Source organism: Andrographis paniculata, unplaced genomic scaffold (assembly GCF_009805555.1).
Source record: "Andrographis paniculata isolate CXL003 unplaced genomic scaffold, ASM980555v1 Contig11END, whole genome shotgun sequence".
Classification (NCBI taxonomy): Eukaryota; Viridiplantae; Streptophyta; class Magnoliopsida; order Lamiales; family Acanthaceae; genus Andrographis; species Andrographis paniculata.
Genome location: NW_026137391.1, coordinates 2,000,889 through 2,024,406, shown reverse-complemented (window position 1 = coordinate 2,024,406; position 23,518 = coordinate 2,000,889). Strand labels below are relative to the sequence as shown.

Here is a 23,518-nt window from a genome sequence, read left to right as displayed (position 1 = left end):
TCTTCCACAATGGGATCTAATAAGTGAGATATCAAGCAAGTGTTTAGATAATCTTCTTCTGTCCGAAGAAGCGGATAATATTGCCGATAAATAGAAGTACGTCTCTTACAGAAGTACATAATCATATTCTGTAATGTTGAGTACCAAGCATCATATAATTTTTATTTGTATTATTTTCTTCTCTTATAAACCCTCTCTTGCAATTTAATCAACCTGGCTTAAAAGAAATGTCTTCTCTAATATTTTTGCAAGTGCTTGTTGCTTCTGTGGTTCTAACTGATCTGGTGGACTATATGTTTAGATAACTGCTTACTTCATGGAGCTTGCTACACCACACACTGAAGAAGCGATTAAACTCGTTGATAAAGTTGGAGGAATAGAATGGCTTATTCAAAAATATGAGGTTGATGGAGCATCCGCTCTAAAATTGGATCTTTCACTTGACACTCCCATAATAGTTGTTCCTCGGAATTCACTAAGCAAAGAGTGAGTTTTCCACTTCTTCTGTTTTCATCTGTTTTAGTATCACTACAATTTTACATTAAATTTTACTTTGTCTATGAATATATGCAGTTATGCACACAATATCCAGTTATAATTTTGCTTGATGAGAATTCGTTTGGTTATTTATATACAATATCTAGTTCCCTACATGTCTCTTTAACCTGCTTTTTGATTCACTGATTGATGTTTTCGTTGTCTATACTTTTCTGTGCTTTACTTCTGTTCTTTTAACTGTTCAAAAATTTAAAAAATCTATGTAGGGTGTGTTCGTTTGTAGGATTTAATCTAAATTCTACTATTCATCCAAAAATTTCCCCCCAAAAACATCAAATCAAACACCTATTTTTCATTTTTTATATTATATTAAAAATCAATTTTACATTCAAAACATCACATCAACACCTATTTATATCACATCATACAACTATTCAAATTTAAAATTTTTACTATTCAAATCTCAACTCAAAATCCAAACCCCCAAACAAACACACCCGTATTAGAACAATCAGTTTCATGTTGAAGTTATTGTGAGTTAGTTTACATATTCTTCATTTTACAGTTTCATGCAACTTGATCTTGGTCATCTCTGCATCAAAAATGCGTTCAGCTGGCACGGATGCCCTGAGAAAGATCCTTCAGCTGTCCATCTTGATGTTCTTCATGCAGAGGTGTTTTAAATTAATAATTTATAGTGGTAGTATTTCACTTATTAGCCTTTTCCCTGAATTCCTCTTCGTAAATACAGCTATTAGGAATCAATATGGCGGTTGGGATCAATGGTTCCATTTGTGAACCAATGATTAGGGAGGGAAGAGAAGTCCATGTTTATGTGAGGCGCAGTTTAAGAGATGTCTTTCGGAAGATCCCGACACTCTCTTTGGAAGTTCGGGTAATTTTCAATTATAAATTTTTCAGATCCTGCTTCTTGGTTGCTGTTTATTTTACGCCATCCTGTAAATTTCTGTTGGCTTTATTTTGCATTTATTTTAGAAAGTTTAATATACATCAATATGATTATGAGGGTTTTTTTCCTTTATCCATTCTAACACTTTTTTTTGGAAAGACTTCTTACTCTATTCACCATGCTGAATTTTGTTATGGGATTTTAAACTTCATTAGTAGCTACATTGAAGTCACTTTGCTAGTGAAATCGAATGTTTGGCCACTAATTTTTATCTTTTGCTTACCCAAGTAGCCTCGCTGCATTTGAATACATTATGTACATTCCAGATAATCTTCAGAGCTCATTATCCCCTGAACATTTCTCTCTCTCTCTCTCTCTCTTCCCTGGAAAGTTGATAGATTTATTTGTCAAATTTAGTTACCTAGATTCAGAAAGTGAAAAATTCTAATGCCTCTACTCCACGTAAGATCTAAAGAACCATTCTACTCCACATACAATAACAAGGAAAGGAACATAAGCATTTTAAACACAGTCACACAGTGGACAAGATAGCTAACAAGACTAGCTAGAATCAAGTGGAGATTTCTGCACTACCCTAAGAACCACATTTTACCAAAAACTCAGCAAGCATTTTGAACTTCTAGGCACTTGGTGGATGATGACTAGATGCCATCTGAAGATCAAGTGCATTTACATCAAATTTAAAATTTCCATGAGCCATCCAAGGGAATTTGTAGAATCACATTCAACCTCCAGATTGGGAGTTGGCTTAACTAGCCTTTCATTTCACAGTGAAAAATGTAGACATCTGCCAAGATTTACACATCACTTGAGTTGCAAAATCCACTTTGGACATAATGAATATGACAACCTAAGAACTCAGCCTAGCATTTTGAACTTCTAGGCACAGGTGACTAGAGGCCATCTGAAGGTCAAGCGTGTTCATGTCAAAATTAAAATCTTGGGGGCTGGCTTTAACTAGCCTTTGATGATGCACAAAAGAATGTGGACAATAGCCAAGATTCTGCATCATTTGAGTTGCTAACTCCAATGGATTTGGAAAATGAAAATGACACGCTAATGATGGTCACTAATAATTGCACCAATACCAGCTTGACCTAGTTTACCAACGGCTGCCAAAATTGTTATTGAACTAATCAAAGGGTTAGATGGATAAATGTGGTAATTTTCTTGCAACTTGGTATTTTAGGACTGATTTAGTTATGTTATTATGTACTATGGTATATTTGAGATGAAGAGCTTAATAACCCTGCAAAGAAGTCCTTTCCATTCGTAGCTCCACGCTTAGCAAGGAAGTCATGAAATGTGATAGTTGGTAGTATAGAGATGATATGTCACAACTCTTTAATTTCAAAACTGAGCTTCCATGAGAGCTGTTGCTGTGAATCTATCCACGAGCATTTGTTACAATCGCATTCTCCTGTAATTTGAGTTAAATGTCCGGTTTGCTTGTTAAAAGAATGGTTTAGAAATGAATGATAGACAATATGTCCACATGATTAGAGTACGCAATGCTTAACAATTTTGACATTAAGAAGATAATATGCCCATAATAATATCTAATAACGCTACCAATGTCTGTCGGACTTGGCATTCTGTACTCAGTAAATCTTTGAGAGGTTTAGGGAATAGTTCCAAATATGCATCTACAAGGGACAATAAACAAATAAATAAAGAATTTTGGCTGAATATGGTACATAGTGCAAACAATATCTGCTAATAGGAATCCTCAAAATCATGCTTGAAAGTGACTCAACGAATGCCCTTTCTGCATATCTTGTTCCTTAGACCTAATAGTTTTAGTCCCTAAACTCGGCCCTATGTGTTTGGGGCCCTTATTTTTCAGTGTCTTTCCATCTATCAGGAGCTGCTACGTTCATGGATTGTAATTTATCCTATCTTTTATGGTACTAAAATTTTAACTTTACAAACAATGAAAAATAAAATAATAATAATAATAATAGTAATAATAGTAATCATAATAATAATAAATAAATAAATTTTTTTGCAATATTAATTCTATTAACTTTAATGAAACTGGAATCTGAAAAATACCTAAAGGCTTTGTTTAGCCAATATCTACTTATTTGTCCTCTTGGGTGCTGGAAATGATTTTCAGTTGTCCATTCTTCCCCTTTTGATTGGATTCTTTTTATATATGATTCTATGGAGTATAGCCAGAATCCTTTCTGTTGATGAAGTCTTTTCTATGTTTCTACCATTTTATATATGCTTACTGTGGTATTACTGTGGAACAGGTAGGTACATTGCATGCGGTGATGTCTGATAAAGAATACAGTGTTATTCTTGATTGTTTCTTAATGAACTTGTGCGAGCAACCGACTCTTCCCCCTAGTTTTCGCAGTGGCAAGTCTTCAGCAAAAAATACAATTAGACTGTTGGCTGATAAGGTTAACATGAATAGCCAGGTTCTTTTGTCGCGTACTGTTACCATTGTGGCCGTTGAAGTTGACTATGCATCCTTAGAACTTTGTTACGGCACTGATAAGGAATCACCTTTGGCTCATGTTATTGTGAGTATAGTTGCAGTTTTGATATGTGTATTTTGTGTTTGTATATTTATCCAATGTAACATATTCTTGCTCACATGTTAATGTATTTTCTGTATTGCAGCTTGAAGGCCTTTGGGTTTCATACCGCATGACATCATTATCAGAAGCTGACCTATATATTACAATACCTAAGTTCTCAATTTTAGATATTCGTCCCAATACGAAGGCTGAAATGAGGCTGATGCTTGGTTCCTGCGCTGAGGTCTCAAAGCATATGTCTCTGGAACGCGATACTGATTTACCGAACTCGACAATGTTTTTAATGGATGGAAGATGGAGACTCTCATCACGATCATTTGTAGTTCGAGTGCAGCAGCCTCGTGTTCTTGTTGTTCCTGATTTTCTTCTTGCTGTCTGTGAGTTTTTTGTGCCAGCACTGGGGACGATAACCGGCAGGGATGAAATGACAGATCCCAAGAATGACCCAATTTGTAAGAAAAATCATATTGTGCTTTCTACTCCAGCATACAAACAGATAGAAAATATAGTGGAGCTCTCTCCTAGTAGACAGCTTGTAGCAGATGCTCTTGGGATTAATGAATATGTCTATGATGGCTGTGGTAAGACAATACGTTTCTCCATTGAGAAAGAAGTGAAAGGACAGCATTTATCCATCCCTAGGCCTATAATTATAATAGGGCGGGGTAAGACATTGAGGTTCTTAAATGTTAAAATTGAGGTATTGTTACTCTTTCTATCTTCTTATTTTTATTTTTTTATTCTATGCTGTTTATGTTTTATTACTTTGTTTTCTTCTGTAGAATGAATGTAGTTTTTCCTAATTTTTCTAGTGTTAGAAACATGGTTGTTGTAATGCATTGCAGACAAGAAGGCCTTAAAATTATTTTTAAACAGCTGTCATTTTCTCCCTCTAGAACTTGTATATGAATATTTTGTTTTCTTTTTTTCTTCAGTAGACAAGTGATCTTAAGTCATCATGGTTCTCGGTGCGGATGGTTTTTTGTTTTTAAAAAGTGGTTGAATGTGATGTTTTATAGAAATTGGGCGTTGGATGTGATGTCTTTAGAAAGAAAATAATAGTTTAGACTGGTAAAATTGGGGAAAAGAGAACTTACCCAGTGTTTGCAATCTTCATGACCCCTATAAACGGGTCTCCTGTAATGTATCAAGAACCATGATCTATTTAATGATTTATTGAAGCCCTTTTTCCATTTTTTGGGGTATATAGTGGGATGTTCTCATGCTGTCTTCCTGTTTGAATTAAATAATTTGACTTTTATGTGCTTGTTCTTTAGAATGGCCTACTGTTGAGGAAATATGCATATTTGAGCAATGATAGCTGCTACTCGATATCCCCTGAGGATGGCGTTGAAATCATTGTAAATGAGAATTCTCTGGATAGAAGTGCTGTAGATTTGGATGATTTGGAAGGATTGTCCGAAACTTCACACGCACCCGGCACTGATCAATGTGAATCAAGTAAACTGCCAAGCCTCAGTTTTGAGGCTCAGGTAGACAGCCTTAATCTCTTATGGCATTATGTTTGATATTAGATATGATGCTTTTGTCAGTGTTATTTTATTGCTTATTTTATTTTAGTGGATGAATAAAATACTGTATATTCAATGATTTGTTATTTAACTGCATTTGGCTGTGTAACTAGCGTTCTATTTGGCCATTTTTTATCTTCAGATAGAAATGATTTGTGTTTGCCCTTTTAAGTCCGGCCAATTTAATTCAATGGTTGAACTTTATCCTATGTCTGCATTTTCAATTGCTTTACTTTTTTCTTTTCAGGTTGTATCTCCTGAATTCACTTTCTATGACAGCAGCAAGTCATTCTTGGATGATTCTACACACGGTGAAAAGCTTCTACGTGCGAAAACTGACTTCAGCTTCATGTGAGTCTCTCTGTCTCTCTTTGAGGAAGGTAAAAATATACTTATATTAGAAAGAGAGACACAGAGGTAAGGCACCCGGAGGGGGAGGAACCAACTACAGCCAAACCATTAGTTCTCAAGTTCTTATTTTTTATGGTGTTCACTGCATTCTGCTTGCTATAGGGGAGAGCTTTTTGATTGGATAACATTGCATTCAACTCATGGCTTGGTGGTTGACTTTTTTTTTATATGGATGTTTTATTCATTAGCTCTCAGAATGTGTAAATATTTGTGACTTTGGATACAGAATCTATTTTTATAGTGTGGGTGCTTCATCTACTTTTGCTATGGTGGATGCCTTTGTTTATTATGTACATGTAGTATATTCTAGTTTTGAGTTTCTTTCTATAGCTCACTAATTTAGTGGAAAACATAACTCCTTTTTTCGTGCTATTTGATGCCCAAATGTATGTTAAATTTCTCGTTTCTTTGTTTCTGTGTAGGTATGCATCAAAAGAAGAAGATAAATGGATAAGAGGTCTTCTCAAGGATTTAATTGTGGAGGCTGGTTCTGGTCTTGTTGTTCTTGATCCAGTTGATGTGTCTGGGGGATATACTTCTGTGAAGGATAAAACAAATATATCACTAATGTCTACAGATATTTATGCTCATCTTTCCTTGAGTGTAATTTCCCTTTTGCTAAATCTACTCAGCCAGGCTTCAACTGCCTTGCAATTTGGAAATGCTGACCCCCTATGCCCATGTACCAATTTTGATCGAATATGGGTGTCTCCAAAAGGTTTGTCTTTTTCTTACTTTATATTTAGGATATATCTGCAGCCTGATACAATGTATTTTATCCACAGAAAATGGTCGTCTCAGCAGTCTGACATTTTGGAGGCCACGAGCTCCCTCAAACTATGCTATTTTGGGAGACTGTGTGACATCAAGGTGATTGTGGAGGACCTATTCAATTATCTCTCTGTTATTTATATAATCTAACCTATGCTAGCTATGCTGAAATGCACTAGAAACTTGTAGCCATATCTATCTTTTTGTGCATGACCACTTGTGTCATCATAGTTGTCAATCTCGGTTGCAGTCAACCCTAACGCGCTATAGCAGGATTGTACGTAGCTGGATGAGTGCTATTTAAACATTTAATGGTTCATATAGAAATTATTATAGATACAAATTACAATTATAATGCAGAAAAAGATACATGAATTAATCCCATGATCATTATTCTGTTTAAACTGTTACAGAAGAAGTTTTATATTAAACCGAATAAAACATGCTATTGTAGATAGTTATATAAGAAAAAAAAATTAAACACTGCTACTTCGATACATTTATAATAAAGGTTAATCAAATTTGGAATCTAATATATAATTTTCATCCTTATTTTCACTGTTCTCACTACTATATATGTATGTATTTTTTCTTGGAAAGAAGAATAGATTTCGATTAGAAGATAGGGATGCATAGCTAAGGCCCCAGAATGATTGAAATGAGTTACAGCCAAACCATTAGATCTTCTTCACCCCTAGCACTGTTCTTAGCAAAATAGTGTGCAGTCTTGTTAGTTCTATGAGGGATATGGTGAAAAGTGATATAGGGTAATTTTTCGATTGCGAGGCATGGCCTATTAATGCTGATGTCAAGTCTCCAAGGAGGAGTGGGATCATGAATTCAACCAAAACCATATTTTGAGTCACATTCAACCACAACTTTGGGGTGTGAACCTGTTAGAACAAGATAAAAGCTATAGGATAATCAAACGATACCAATCATTTTCTTAAATAAACAATCAAACAAAATAAACCTTTTGCCTAAAAGCCACCAGGCTCCTTTATTTCTAAGAAAAGAATATTGGTTTTGAACCCTAGATAGTTTTCTTAAATACTTCTATTAAACTCTACTTACTAAAAATAAAATGAACCCACCTAATGACTAAAGGAGAAGCCCAACTCAAAATATAATATGTTAATAGAAAATAAAATAAATAAATCTAAATGGATGTACAACAGGCCTTAGTCCATCCCCATTGTCGATATACAAGCAACGTTCGAGACTCCACAGTCTCTTTAATCTTAACTTTATGCTCTTTTTTATCTTGCTCTCTATTAGAACCGATTTTACTTAGGACTACTTCTAGCGTGAGCATGATAGCATAATTTCCTTGGCATTTGAGTCTCTGATGCCAATGGACTTGGATGCGCTGAACAATATATGGCCATAATGGTTCCTGATAATTGCATCATACCAGCTAGGCCTGATTTACCAATGTCTGAGCCATTTATATTAATCTTTCCCAAATCAATGAATGAGGACTTCCAAAGAATACTTGGTTTGGCTCTTCGAGAAGTCCGAGTATTCAAGGTGACATCTTGGATTTTATTAACCAAGAAAGGAGGAGAATCCCTTTTTTAGGGAAATAGGCACTGTACCATTCCCAAACTGAGATGCACATGTGGAAGATAACCCAATTAGAGGAAAAACTTTCAAATCTTGAAAATAACCTATCTTCAAGATTTCCATTTCTCCCAGAGGAGTCTTTACAAGTCATGCCCAACACCTTTATATACAGTTTCTCCCTCATGGAAGCTTAACTTTGAAATAAGCAAACTCATAAATCTTATCTCCAATCATCTTAGTATTGTCTAATCTGGTGGATTTCCTTACCAAGTGTGGTGCTTCTAGCTGGATGGATCTTATTACTTGATTTTAATTTTTCTATCCTTGCCCAAGTATTTATTTACTATCCATGCCCAAGTAGTTATTTACAGCCACTTTGGTTGGTTTGAAGCGTTTCGCCTCTACCTCCTATTCTTGTGTCTATTGTGTCCCCTTGATGCTTTTATTCTTTATACCTTTTGATTCTCACCTCCTCCATCCTAAAAATATAAAATTAAATAAAGTAGATTAAATTAAAAATAAATATCTATGGCGAACCTTTGCAAGTTTGGAACATGGAATTCCATAACTCCCCCACCACTCAATTGTAATTATATTTAAACCAATACTATTGTTCAAAAATAATAAAACACAAAGACAATATATAAAATTATAAACTTTTGATGGAAAAAAAAAAAAGAATTTATGTTTTGAAGTTTTAAACTAACCAAGAGTCAATGCATCTACATTTAATGTAAGACTCCATCACCTCTTTTATGAATCACTTACATTTTAATTTTATTAGCCTCTTCTTCATAAGTACTCAACCTCTCAATGCACTTGTATAGTCCATTTGTTCTTAAGGTTAAACTCAATGCTTGGATTGGAATAATAGAATTGAGGATTTAAGAAATGTCTGCTGGATACAGAGGGTGATGAAGGTGGCATTCCCACCTATTATCAGTTATCTCAAATACATCCTTATTCTTTTCTCTCTCTCTCTCTCTTTTATTGAAAGTTCTTTCCATTTCTTCCTTACTTCTATCCGTTGCTTTATATATATATATATATATATATCCGTGGTGTGTTTCTTTTCACTACCCACAAGTCTTAACACATGCATAATGATATATGTTTTTCATTTTTACTTTTACATTTTCAATTTGAATGAGTACAGATTATCTCTGTATGTGTGTTCATGGATGGGGCCAGCAATTAAACCTTGTTTTGATTTGTATGTATGGTTTTATTTTTGAGGTGAAAATATTGAATGTGATATTTGTATGGAAATTAGGGGTTGTATGCTATGTTTTTTGAAGGTAATAAATGAGTGAATCATTGAATCAGAAAAATAGGGGGGAAAACCTAAAAAGGAAAACCACTTGTATTTTTATACGCATCTCCTTATACATATTTACGGCTTGATTGGGATGATGAATTTCACAGCTTGTGTTGTTATTTATCAAACATTTTAGAATTTGTGAATCCACAAAAGTTTAAGCACTGCCAAATAGTAGTTCAATATGCCTCCTTTTCTCTATTTCCTCTTGTTTTTGCAGTTTCTTTTCCGATGGCACTGTCCTAGGGGATTCTCGTTAATGTATAATTTTATAGGGTTTGGTCTTTCCTTCTATTAGTTTTGTTTATGTTTGAATTGACAATTTGTTTCTATATTGCTCAGGCCAAGTCCTCCCTCACAGTCTGTACTGGCTGTGAGTAACACATATGGTCGTGTGCGGAAGCCACTGGGTTTTAAGCTCATTGGTTTATTTTCAAGTATTCAGGGACAACAAACTGAAGAAAAATCTTTAAATGATGAAAGTGACTGCTCTCTTTGGTTACCTGTTGCCCCTCCTGGGTACTTGGCATTAGGTTGTGTTGCTCATGTTGGAAGCCGACCACCTCCAAATCACATTGTTCACTGTATTCGCTCTGATCTGGTCACCTCAACGACATACTCAGAATGTGTACTCAATAACTCTGGTAATAATTTATTTGAGTATGGATTCAGCATATGGCGGCTAGATAACTGTTTATGGTCATTTTTTGCCCATCCATCTGCTGGCTACCCTTCCAAGGACTGTTGCTTTGACCTGAATCATCTTCTTCTTTGGAACTCTAACCAGCACCATTCATCCCTTGAATCTGTAGTGGATTTTGATAGTCAACAGAAAAATTCCTCTTCTTCCACAATTAATAAGGGTGGGACTTCTGGTTGGGATGTTTTAAGGTCAATTTCTAAAGGAATTCCATTTTATTTGTCAACTCCAAATTTTGAGCGAATCTGGTGGGATAAAGGTGGTGATCTACGCCGGCCATTTTCAATATGGAGACCTGTACCTCGCCTTGGATATGCTATACTGGGCGACTGCATAACTGATGGGTTAGATTTATTTATATATTTGTGATTTTTGCCACTTCTATGCATTTTGTAGCAGCAATATTTTCTACATGCATTGTGTTGTTGCTTATCTGTCTTCTCTTATATTTCTGCGTCCTAGTTTGGAACCTCCTCCATTTGGCATCATTTTTAAGGCTGATGACCCCGAAATCTCTGCACCGCCTGTTCAATTTACAAAGGTTGCACATATTGGGAAGAAAGGACCAGAGGAAGCTTTCTTCTGGTACCCCATTGCTCCTCCTGGTTATGCTTCTTTGGGATGTATTGTGACGCAATTTGATGAAGCGCCATGTCTTGAATCTATTTGCTGCCCAAGAATGGATTTGGTTACCCAAGCCAACATATCAGAGATGCCTGTATCAAGGTCATCCAGTTCCAAAACATCTCATTCCTGGAGTATTTGGAAAGTTGAGAATCAGGTTAAGATGACAGTGGAAAATCAATATCCTTGCACTCTTTCTTTCTTGGTCATAGTATTGTAATCGAACATTTATTCTTCTAAACATTTGAAATTTGTTCCTCTGCAGGCTTTCACATTTCTTGCTCGTCCTGACCTCAAAAAGCCATCAAGCAGATTAGCATTTTCTATTGGTGATTCTAATAAGCCAAAAGCAAGGGACAATATAACAGCTGAGATGAAAATAAGATGCTTTTCTCTGACTATTTTGGACAGCTTGTGTGGAATGGTTTGCACCACACATATTAAGCTTTCCCTATCTATTTAAAAAGCATATTTTATTTCTTGAGTTTGTATCTGTATTTTGTTTTCAGCTGTCTCCACTTTTTGATGCCACAATCACCAACATCAAGCTAGCAACTCACGGTGGACTTGAGGCAATGAATGCGGTGCTTATTTCTTCTTTTGCTGCATCAACTTTCAATATTCATCTAGAAGCATGGGAGCCACTTGTTGAACCATTTGATGGAATATTTAAGTAAGAAAACTAGTCTCAATTTTTATTTTTTATTTTTAATTTTGTAATTTTTTGTGTTTCTCCAACTTATCTGGTATCCACTGACACTGAATGATTATTATTTTTTCTTGGAAGACTTGAAACATATGATACCAATTTAATCCAACCAGTAAGGGTGGCCAAAAGACTGCGAATTGCTTCTACTAGCATTTTGAATGCGAACCTCAGTGCAGCAAATGTAGATACCTTTGCACAAACCATGGAATCATGGAGAAGGCAGAGGGAACTCGAAGACAAAGCAATGAGATTGATTGAGGTATAATGTTGTCATGCGTTTCACTTTTGCATGTTCCTCCTGCTTGTTATTTGGGTTTTTTTATTAGCTGTCTCTTTACTTCCTCAGGAAGCTTCTGGACCTGATGCAGCAGACCAAGAATCAACCCAGTTGGCTTTGGATGAAGATGATTTTCAGACTGTGGTTGTCGAAAATAAACTTGGGTGTGACATATACCTGAGGAAAGCTCAGCAGAGTTTTGATTCCATCAAGTTGGTGCAGCATAATGATAGTGCTTCTTTGTGGATTCCACCACCAAGACTTTCTGACAGATTGAATGTTCCAGATGAATCAAAGGAATCTCGATGTTATGCTGGAATACAGATAGTTGAAGCAAAGGTCATCGTTTTCAAGCCATACCACTCAGTTGTTTACTTTCCAGATTGTTTTTACGATTATTAAACATTTTTATTAATGTTTTAGTTTCAATTCTCTACAGGGTTTACCTCTTCTTGATGATGGAAATAGTCATCACTTCTTCTGTGCTTTGCGCCTGCTTGTGGACAACCAGGAAGCTAGTTCACAAAAGCTTTTCCCTCAAAGCGCACGAACAAAGTGTGTTAAGCCAGTAGTTATCAAATTAAATGATTATAATGAAGGCACGGCTAGGTGGAATGAACTTTTCATCTTTGAAGTCCCACGGAAGGTATTGAATACTGAAAAAACAAGCTACAAGCCTTGCTGCTAATTAAATAGTTAGAAACAGAATATGTGAACACAAGCCTCTAGAAATGAATGTGCTATAATACAATAAACATTTACTTTCGCAAAAATTATGAAGGACCAACAAACAATATTTCCATTTACTTTTGTTTATGTGGAGTTTATCATCATGATCCTCATTAATATTATCAGAAGTCGTTTCATCATAAGTTTTCACTCCTTTCTTACTGCAATTACCACGTTCCAAATTTCCAAAATGAATTCTAGACCTTCTAATTTCTGTTCTATGTGATTGAATTTTTATTTTTTTATATGGGTTTTTCTGAAATGGATTTCTTCTTATATATTTATCATAGGGAATGGCTAAATTGGAGGTAGAAGTGACTAACCTAGCTGCAAAGGCTGGTAAAGGTATCAATTCATCACATTAACTAGAAAATTCCGCTCACACTTCTCTGTGCTTTACATTCTCTTTTGAATGAAGAGCTATGCTTAATTTGTTGTGGTTCTTAGATATTGATTATTGAAGAAATAATTTGGCCCATACCAACTAGTCAAATAATTTCAATAATTGATGTTACCCAATTACCCATGCACTTCTTTATTGTTATATAATCACTTTAGTTAGGGGGGAAGTTTAGAAAACCAATGAAGTGCCAAAAAATGATAACAACATGGAAAATTTTCTGTCCCAATAGATAAACTACGAGAGAATTCTCTCATCCTAAGCTGTAGCTGTCAAACGAAGACAGTTACGGAATGAGACCCCAAATGCATAATTTCTATTACTTATTAAGAATACCTAATCCTAGGACTCCTACTAAACAGAAACTAACCCTAAAGCAGCAATGTCCCAATGTGCTAATGAAAATGTGTAGTTGAGTCAGTGATATTTGCCTTAACACCATCACTGGAGGAAGATCTTCCTATGTGCTTAGTTACCATGAGCCCATTCTTTTGTGTCACCTCTTAAAGTTTGTCATTGTGATCGCAACTCGGTTGCATAGATTAACATGAGTCATTTCAGCATGCTTTTACCTAGGTCACCTATCCCGAAATCACCTCAGAACACAGGTATAACTATGCTTACTAGTGTACCTCTAAAGAGGAAAAACCTTGTTGATGTGCATCCTTAACAGTTTAAGCTTTTAGTTGAGTAGTCATTTACTTCATCTAACATAGTATTAGAGCCTTAGCTCTCGAATTTGAGTCCCACCGTCCCTCGTTTGTTGTTTTCCACGTGCAATTATAACTCTATAGAACTCCTACCAAACATAAAACTATTTTGTAATTTATTTTATACATATGTATAGATATATATATGGAGAGGGTGTAATTATATATAATAGCAGAAGCCATAGATTACAATATTAGAGAAAGATAGAAGAACTACCAATGACAACCAAGAGAAGACAGAGAGATTGTATGCATATTTCTATCTAAAATACTCCACTTCAGCTTCTCTTCACTGAATAACCACTGTGATGTATGCCTATGCATAGAACTCTTTGCTTAAAATTGATATCCTATATTTTATTATAACGCAAAATATAAGCCTAATGAAATCATTATAATTATTGGTGATGGTGGTAGCGCTGCTGCTGCTGTTACTGTTTTGTGTTAATATGTATGACAAGATTACTTTGAGGATATTGTATGATTATTTTTCTATGCTGGTGATCTTGGAGTTCTTTGCATTTTAGGTGAGGTTGTGGGTGCATGTTCATTTCCCGTTGGACATGGTGCAAGCATGTTGAAAAAGGTTTCTTCTGTTAAGATGCTTCACCAAACAACCAATAATCAGAGTATTGAAACTTATCCATTAAAAAGAAGGGTAAGTTGGCATTGATTTTATTTTAATGCTAATACCTTTGGCTGTGTCCATTATTATAACTTTGTTTTGTTGGTTTTATTTTTCAGAGCCAGTATTCTTGTGAATCTAGTTCTTGTTGCCTTCTTGTTTCCACTGCTTTCATTGAAAAGAGCATGGTTAGTGACTATGACAAACGGGGAAATGGAAAAGATTTAGAAGGGGATATTGGTTTCTGTGTTGCACTGGGTCCAGAAGGTCCATGGGATGGTATTCGTTCATTACTTCCACTATCAGTGATTACCCGCAAACTGAAAGATGAATTTGTAGCTTTGGAGGTTTCTATGAAAAATGGGAAGAAGCATGCTGTTTTCAGGGGCCTTGCTGCAGTTACTAATGATTCTGATATCAAATTGGATATTTCAACTTGCCATCTCTCTGTGATTAGCGGTCATGATAGTCCTTCAAGGAAAGTTCCTAAAAACATTGTGATTGAAGAGATATTTGAAAATCAACAGTATCATCCAGTATCTGGTTGGGGTAACAATCAGTATGGTTCTCACGGTAAAGACCCGTTGCGCTGGAGCACAAGAGATTATTCATATTCATCTAAAGTGAGCAAATTTTTACTTGTTTAGAAGGTGTTGGGTCTCATACTTCATTTGAACTAACCAATATACATTAATTTTATTCATATTCTTTTTGAAGGAACTCTTTGAACCCGCGCTCTCCCCAGGATGGACATGGGCTTCAACATGGACTATTGACAAATCTCAGTTTGTTGATGCTGATGGGTGGGCTTATGGGATTGATTATCAAAGCTTAAAATGGCCACCAAGTTCACCCATGTCGGGGACAAAATCTGTCGGTGATACCGTTCGCAGAAGGCGCTGGACTCGCACTAGGCAAGAAGTTGATGACTGGAACACAAGTAGCCGAACTTTTGTTGATGTTACAATATGTCCAGGTTGCTCTACAGTTTTACCCTGGAGAAGCATGTCTAGGGATTCTAACCAATGTTTGAGAATACGCCCTGCCATTGATCCTTCTCAAGCTTCCTATGCTTGGGGACGTCCAGTTTCCATTGAAAAGGATTCTTTCTCTGTTGAGCAAGGTTCAATATCTCGCCAAAGTAGCTTGAAGCAAGGAAATAAGATTCCAATTTCTCCGTTGAGGCTAGATTTACTGGAGAAGAAGGACCTTCTATGGTGTTGTCCTGGATCTAGTGGTAAATTATTTTGGCTTTCCATTGGCACAGATGCATCTGTTCTTCACACAGATCTGAATGCTCCTGTTTATGATTGGAAAATATCTGCCAGCTCTCCACTAAGGTTGGAGAATAGACTTCCTTGTTCTGCAGAATTCAAAGTTTGGGAAAGGCTGAGGGATGGTAAAAACGTAGAAAGACAGCACGGTTTTGTATCATCACGTGGGATTGTGCACATATACTCTGCTGACATTAGGAATCCAATATATGTGATGCTATTCGTTCAGGGTGGCTGGGTAATGGAGAAGGTACACTTTCACTGTTTGTGTAGTTTCCTGCATATTCATATATTTTTGTCTAGATGGAAATGATAGTTTCCAAAAGATTTTCCATGTTATAATCTTTATATCACTTTATTATTCAGGACCCTGTTCTTATTTTGGATTTGGCATGTGGTAATCATGTTTCCTCATTTTGGATGCTTCACCAGCTTAGGAAAAGGTAAGTTGTTTCAGATATTAGTTTCTTACTTCTAAATTAGTAGGGGTCTATCTCCTAGAGATGAATTTTTGCATAGGTGTTCCAATATCCTATTCTCCTCTATTTTACCAAAATTTAGTTTCACTGCTGCTCATTTTCTCTGGGATTGATGCTTGTTTTCTTAACCTTAAATCATATTTCCCTTCACATTTTCTAGGAAAAACTGAAGTGCATGTGTAGATGCATTGTAAGAAACAAAAATACATTAAGTAAGCTTTAGCTACAATGTGAAGGAGCCAGAAAGATGAAAGCTATATCCAAACTGATAAATTAACACTTACCCCCAACATCATACTTTGTGAAATGGTCAGCCACCTCATTTTCACCTCAACTTGTGATGAAACAAGTTGTGTTTATTTTGCAGATTGCATAGAAACAATATCAAGATAATGCATATTGCATCTCTTAAATCCTGCAAAAATCTGTATGTTATGAAACTTTCAAGCCAAATCTTTTAGGTTTCGTCAAACTTGAACTCTGTGTTCCCCTGACCAACAAACAATTTTCTTATAATAAGCTTTACTCTCTCTCTCTCTTTCTACTCCAACAAAAGGTTGTCTGAAGAGAAAAATAAACCTTAATAGCGGACCTTCTTTGAGGTCATTAGATTGGTTGTTCTAGTTAAGAATCATTTTATATTCACCTTTTTATTTGGGGATGATTTATGCAGGAGGTTGCGAGTCAGCATTGAGCGTGATTTGGGGGGAACTGCAGCTTCTCCCAAAACAATAAGGTTTTTTGTTCCATATTGGATAAATAATAACTCCTCTCTCCCATTGGCTTATAGAGTGGTGGAGATTGAACCACCAGAAAGTGCTGAAGTGGATTCTCTTCTAATTTCCAAAGCTGTCAAATCTGCCAAATCAGCATTAAAATATCCTTCCAGTCCAGTGGTTAGGGGACAGATTGGTAGGAGGAAAAATGTTCAAGTACTAGAAGCTATTGAAGACACTAGTCCAACACCAAGTATGCTTTCTCCGCAAGACTATGTTGGTCGTGGCGGTATTATGCTGTTCTCATCAAAGAATGATATGTATTTGTCTCCAAGGGTGGGCATAGCTGTTGCTACTCGAAATTCTGATCATTTTAGCCCTGGGGTATCACTACTAGAGCTGGAGAAAAAGGTGAATGGAGACTGTTATTCATCAATTTGAGGATGACATCATTCCTGCCCTTTTTTCATTTTACTTGTTTATTTAGTTTTTGGACTGACTTTTCATATATATATTGATTTGACTCTTTCAGCAAAGAGTTGATGTGAGAGCTTTCCACCCGGATGGGACTTACTACAAACTTTCAGCTGTGCTACAGATGACTTCTGATAGAACAAAGGTAGACTTACTCTCTTATAATCAATACATTACATCTTTTTGGATTCATTTTGCATTTGACTTTCGTTTGTTATAGGCAGTTGATCTGACTAACTTTTTTTCATGTAATTGTGAATATGGTATAGTTATTTTCCTGCATGCTAGTATGGCAAAAAATCTGTGTAACCTAGCTGTAGAATGGGATACGTAAGCTGCTGTTTTATAAATGTTTTGTGAACATATAAACTGATCCTTTTGACTTATAAGCATTAAAATTATTTTTGTTTTATATTTCAAGTTTTGTAGAGTTCATATTATGTGCCGAGATACACATAAGCAACAATAAAACAGAGAAAATTTCCCATTATGGCCTTGCCGATTATTTGGAAAATTTCATTGGAAGAATAACCAATAGATGCAGTGTTTATGTGTTCTTCAAGTTATGTTAATGAATACAAATCCAATTGTGGAAGTTTGTGGATACGCATATGTGTATGTATTTTGGAGAGAGTTTGTGGATAGAATTTCTCTGTATATATAAAGATGAGGTGAGTGGGAGTAGGAATGATGCGTTATTGGGTTTGTAATGCCATATTAATCCAAACATGAGTTTCGTTAACTTACACTACAACATGCTAAAGTTTTGATATATGCTAGACTTGTTGCATCTAAGATTCTACCCTTAACCCTAACCCATATCTCTCTCCAAAGAAAGTTTGAGGTTCTACTTCCTCTCGTAGTGAATTGGTTTCCGTGTTTGGCTAATTATTCAACTGTTGGAGTGAGTGAGATCTAGTGTCAAGCATTTTATGTTGCTCTTATCTCTTTTTTGCCTAATCTACCCTTTAAACAACACATCAGTACATTCACTCTCGGAAACTGGACTCTTCTAAGAGTTTCTAAGTCTTGTATTCTCTACAGCCAAAATTTATTTAGAAATCAACTATATTTGATACCATTTTATGCAATTGTATAAAATTCATCGTTGTAGACTTGTTGATCTGCATCAAACCATGTTATATCCTTCTGGTATTAATTCTTGTCAGTCCTTATTTTGTTTATATTTTAGCGCAAAGGCAATCTATCTGCAACCAATAGCATTTTTTGAATTGCTTTCAACAACTATATCAGGGTGGGAACTGATATGGTTTCCAAGAACGGCTTTGAGGGTGAGGACAATGACCAAGTTTTGATTAATTGAGTGAGAGAGTATAATATAGGAGAACTCGAGAAAACTCATTAAGTATTAGAACTAGGTAGATCGCTCTACATTTTCTTTTGCACCATGCTTAGCAAAATAATCCACAACCTCATTGACCCTACAAGAGATATGTTCGAAAATGATGAAAGAAAACATTTCTATGGCAAGACAGGACTTGTTTATGTTGAAATTCAGCTTCCAAGAAGGTGAAGAACCCAATGTCCAAGCGATCTGTTCATGGTAGCTTAAATAATATTTAATTAAAATTTGGCATGATGTTGATTCCATTCCCATTGCGGTTATTAAATGTAGGTTAAGTGGTCAAGTCATTATGTCATTGTTCATTTTCTCCCATCACATTATTAAATGCATGAACTTTTGAGCAATTTCTCTTGTACTGATTTGGTTTTATTTGCAAGATATTATGGATAGCCAGTCTTTTGATAACATTATCTGTGCCCATATGTAGGTGGTACATTTTCAACCGCACACTGTGTTTATCAACAGAGTTGGGGACAGCATATGCATACAGCAATGTGATACTGAATCTCTTGAATGGCTTCATCCAACTGAAGCTCCAAAACATTTTCGGTGGCATTCTGACAAGGCTGAATGGCTTAAGGTTAGTCTAATCAACCATACCCATTATGAACATATTCTCCTTAATATATTTGTTACTTATTTTATTCCTCTTATTGCTTAAGTTGCGGATGGAGGGATACCAGTGGAGTGCACCGTTCTCCATTGGCTCTGAAGGTCAAATGTCTATATGTTTAAGAAGTGAATTTGGAAAAGATTTAATGTATGTGTCGGTGAAAGTAAGAGGAGGGACAAAATCCTCAAGCTATGAAGTTATCTTCCGCCCCAATTGTTTTTCAAGTCCTTACAGGTAATTTGCTAATTGACATTCCTTGTGATGTTTGTTTACTGTGGAAGCGAGCCAATAGTTAGCAGTTGTCACCCTGCAGTGATATTTGACTAGAATATGCAATAATGCATTTCTTACTTTAGCAAAGGAGCTAGGTTTGTGTCTCTAAAACCTTTATGTCGCATATAATGTGAGATTATTATGTGGCATGTGAGTTATACATTGTACATTTTCTGACCCATTTTAAAGGTTCTTATTTTACCTGGACATGATCCTTACAGAGTAGGGAATGCGAAGTTAGAATGTGTCTGCATGATTTTACCTAAAATGCAGTAGTTGGGATATAGTAGTGCTGCATAATGAGAGCAAGTGATAAAATGGAAAGATATTAGAATTTTGGATTGTGTTGGTTTTGGTTGCCTCAAAGGGAAAATGGGTGTGATAAATAGATGTGGTGATATTTGTCCAGCTGTTCTTGGTTCCATTTACAGGGGATGGTTGTGAAAATAGACAAGTTTCTGAAGAGTTTTATGTGATGAATATAAATGAAAATAATGAAAATTCAAGATTAAAAAATCTGGTAAAAAAATGATATGTGATTTCTGATTCTTGTGCACACAGTGCAAATAGGATATGTTGAGTAGTTTTTCTTTAATCCTATAGGATGTCTAATAGTAAGAGCCTGGCTTTGGTGTCTCAGTTTATGCTTTTTCCGATACAACCTGTTTGCTTTCCAGTTTAGTTTCCAAAGTACAAGGTTAAGACTTCTTTTGGCCATTATGTAAGGTTAGGATCCCATGCATCCAAATATCTTATTATTTATTAATTTTGGCATCAATAGACTTAGCATGGATTTTCTGCATTTACACAGAGCTAGGTTTTGACTGTAGGAGATATCTTCAGATACACTACTTGTTTAGATCAAAACTGTTCATCTTGACAATGATAAATAAAGTTTTTGATCAATTGTATTGTCTGTTTTAGGCATCAGCATGAAATTTTATTCCAGTAAGTTCATCTTATATGTTTCTAAATGCAATCCATTTTCAGGATTGAAAATCACTCTTTCTACCTAGCTATACGATTTCGTCAAGTCAATGGTTCTGAGGAATCTTGGAGGCTTCTACTACCTAATGCTGCTACTTCTTTTTCGTGGGAGGATCTTGGTAGAGAACAATATTTGGAACTGTTACTAGAAGGAGATGATCCCATGACATCACAGATATACAATATTGATGAAATTAAAGATCATCTCCCCATTCAGGTGTCTGGAGGACATTGGAGAGGACTACGAGTCTCCGTAATTAGGGAAGAGAAAGTAAATGTTGTTAAAATAGACTGGATAGAAGAAAATGAAGTGCCAATACTATTAAATCGAACTCTATCATCTGTCCAGCAAATCTCTGACACTAAATCACATCTTCAGCCATCATCAAATGCCTCAGATTGCGAGTTTCACCTTATTCTTGAAGTTGCAGAGCTTGGCTTGTCTGTTGTTGATCATACTCCAGAAGAGATATTATATTTGTCCTTACAAAATTTCTTCCTATCTTATTCTACCGGATTGGGTGCTGGAATTAATCGGTAAAGTTTTTGGTTGTATTACTTTACCCCAGGCCAACATTTTCTTTCTTATTCTTTTTTTTTAATTATTATTTTATTCTATTTTGTACTATCTAATTATTCTGCTTTTTCTTTTGACTTAGGCTAAAAGTAAGGATGGGGGGAATTCAGGTGGATAATCAATTGCCTTTAACCCCAATGCCCGTGCTCTTTCGACCACAACGATTTGTGGAGGAGACTGATTATGTTTTGAAGCTTTCTATCACACAACAGTCTAGTGGATCTCTAGACATGTGCATATATCCTTATATAGGTTTGCAAGTGAGTATATTAAATGTGTCTCTGGCTCACTGCTTAGATTTTTTATTTCTCATTGCTCATATACTTGAACAATCTCATCAGGGACCTGAAAATACTGCATTTGTGATTAATATTCATGAGCCAATTATTTGGCGGCTCCACGGTCTTATCCAGCAAGCCAATATCTCCAGGATGTTTGATGCTCAGACCACTTCAGTTTCAGTTGATCCCATTGTTCAAATTGGGTATATTTTGTGCTTATCTTTGCCAACTCTACTTTATGCATCTAGTTTTATGAAATTTAAATCCACGTATTCTATTTTGCTAGGGTTCTTAATATTTCAGAAGTTCGTTTCAAAGTAACCATGGCTATGTCCCCAACTCAACGACCTGTGGGTGTCCTTGGATTTTGGGCAAGCTTAATGACCGCTCTTGGAAATACTGAAAATATGCCTGTAAGCTCTTTGCATAAGTTGACTTGATGATACTGCTTGAAATTGCTTTGAGTTACTAAATGTGAAAGGATTCAATACTGAGATGACTAACGAAGGCTGTAAGCACATTACACATTCCCATATGTTAGCAGTATAATATTAGGAAAAGGTGAACTAAGAAAGAAGTATCATGCTATTTTGGCCAAGTATTATCAATAATCTATAAAAATGAATGTGTTAATTGTTTTTTGTCACTATTCTTTTCTTATTATGTTTTCTGTTCTCTATATGGCTGCACGGTGGAAATCTAGAATTCCTCCTTTTGTAGATGCTTGTAAAAAGATAATCAAAACCTTTAGAGCCAATAAAGACCAGGAAGATTGATTCAAGAATAGCTCATCTTTTGAGCTCTGTCGTAGAATTCTGACCTTCCATGTTTCAGAGATCGTTACTAATCAATAAGTTAGGGGAAAATGGTATTGAAGATTTTAGATTAACTGAAAGTCTTGTTTTATGAATCATGGTGATGCTATTAAAATGCCACTGATATTTCTGTTGTTGTTTTATTAGGTCCGGATAAATCAGAGATTTCAGGAAAATGTATCTATGAGCTATAGTATTCTTGTCGGTAATGCTATCTCAAACATAAAAAAGGATGTCCTCAGTCAGCCACTGCAGCTGCTTTCTGGGGTTGATATTTTGGGCAATGCCAGCAGTGCACTAGGACACATGAGCAAAGGTGTCGCTGCCTTATCAATGGACAAGAAATTCATTCAAAGCCGAAGACAGGTTATTATTTTTTAACAACCAAGTACCTAGTTTCGTTTAATAGTTCATGAAATCACAGAACATATTAACTATATTTCATGGCTCTGGAGATCTTGCTTGTGTCTCACAATATCTAATTGTGCATAACCATGGATGTGTCCTTGAGATGAAATGCATGCTTGCAGTTCTTCCCTTGAGATGTATCCATATTTTTTAATGAGCGATGCATTCATTTTCGACCATTTTGTACGATCTGTTTGGTACAGGATAACAAAGGTGTTGAGGACTTCGGTGATGTCATTCGAGAGGGCGGTGGGGCATTGGCTAAGGGCTTATTCCGAGGAGTCACTGGCATTCTAACAAAGCCTCTTGAAGGTGCAAAAGCATCAGGCGTTGAGGGCTTTGTACAAGGTGTTGGAAAGGGATTGATAGGTGCTGCTGCGCAACCAGTTAGTGGTGTTTTAGATCTTTTGTCAAAAACTACAGAAGGTGCAAATGCAATGAGAATGAAGATTACATCAGCTATTGCTTCAGATGATCAACTCCTTCGCAGAAGGCTGCCTCGAGCCATTGGTGGTGACAATTTGCTTAGGCCGTATGATGACTACAAAGCACAGGGCCAGGTACATAACCAGACTTGTGCTGCATCCGCTGCTCCTTAATGAAAATTATTATATTTAGGTAGCATGATTCTGACATATGTTCTCTTCTGCCATGATGAAGGCAATACTGCAATTAGCAGAGTGTGGATCATTTTTCGTTCAGGTCGACCTTTTCAAAGTGCGTGGGAAGTTTGCCTTAACAGATGCATATGAAGATCATTTCTCACTTCCCAAGGGCAGGATCATTCTGGTTACTCACCGAAGAGTGATACTATTGCAGGTTAGTTCATGAGGAGTAATGGGGATAACAAGATTTGATTTGATTTGATTTGTTGGTTCATTCTAAAACTTACAGTTCTTCCA

At 35.9% G+C, this 23,518-nt stretch overlaps 1 protein-coding gene across 2 annotated transcripts in view; it reads left to right on the top strand.

Annotated features, from left to right (window-relative positions):
• LOC127251100 (uncharacterized) overlaps positions 1-23,518 on the top strand; it is a 51,475-nt gene that overhangs the window by 27,024 nt on the left and 933 nt on the right. For both annotated transcript variants that reach the window (XM_051274690.1, XM_051274681.1), the window contains exons 30-61: positions 302-486; positions 1,064-1,172; positions 1,250-1,393; positions 3,688-3,963; positions 4,064-4,681; positions 5,259-5,474; positions 5,761-5,864; positions 6,347-6,642; positions 6,710-6,794; positions 9,922-10,623; positions 10,742-11,060; positions 11,169-11,327; positions 11,413-11,576; positions 11,691-11,871; positions 11,959-12,228; positions 12,329-12,535; positions 12,909-12,963; positions 14,256-14,386; positions 14,473-14,976; positions 15,071-15,877; positions 15,994-16,070; positions 16,780-17,233; positions 17,355-17,441; positions 19,090-19,242; positions 19,325-19,509; positions 20,539-21,072; positions 21,195-21,372; positions 21,454-21,596; positions 21,680-21,806; positions 22,356-22,574; positions 22,820-23,176; positions 23,277-23,435. In XM_051274690.1, coding sequence (XP_051130647.1) covers positions 302-486; positions 1,064-1,172; positions 1,250-1,393; positions 3,688-3,963; positions 4,064-4,681; positions 5,259-5,474; positions 5,761-5,864; positions 6,347-6,642; positions 6,710-6,794; positions 9,922-10,623; positions 10,742-11,060; positions 11,169-11,327; positions 11,413-11,576; positions 11,691-11,871; positions 11,959-12,228; positions 12,329-12,535; positions 12,909-12,963; positions 14,256-14,386; positions 14,473-14,976; positions 15,071-15,877; positions 15,994-16,070; positions 16,780-17,233; positions 17,355-17,441; positions 19,090-19,242; positions 19,325-19,509; positions 20,539-21,072; positions 21,195-21,372; positions 21,454-21,596; positions 21,680-21,806; positions 22,356-22,574; positions 22,820-23,176; positions 23,277-23,435 — 8,205 coding nt within the window. The remainder of the gene's footprint in view (positions 1-301; positions 487-1,063; positions 1,173-1,249; positions 1,394-3,687; positions 3,964-4,063; positions 4,682-5,258; positions 5,475-5,760; positions 5,865-6,346; positions 6,643-6,709; positions 6,795-9,921; positions 10,624-10,741; positions 11,061-11,168; positions 11,328-11,412; positions 11,577-11,690; positions 11,872-11,958; positions 12,229-12,328; positions 12,536-12,908; positions 12,964-14,255; positions 14,387-14,472; positions 14,977-15,070; positions 15,878-15,993; positions 16,071-16,779; positions 17,234-17,354; positions 17,442-19,089; positions 19,243-19,324; positions 19,510-20,538; positions 21,073-21,194; positions 21,373-21,453; positions 21,597-21,679; positions 21,807-22,355; positions 22,575-22,819; positions 23,177-23,276; positions 23,436-23,518) is intronic.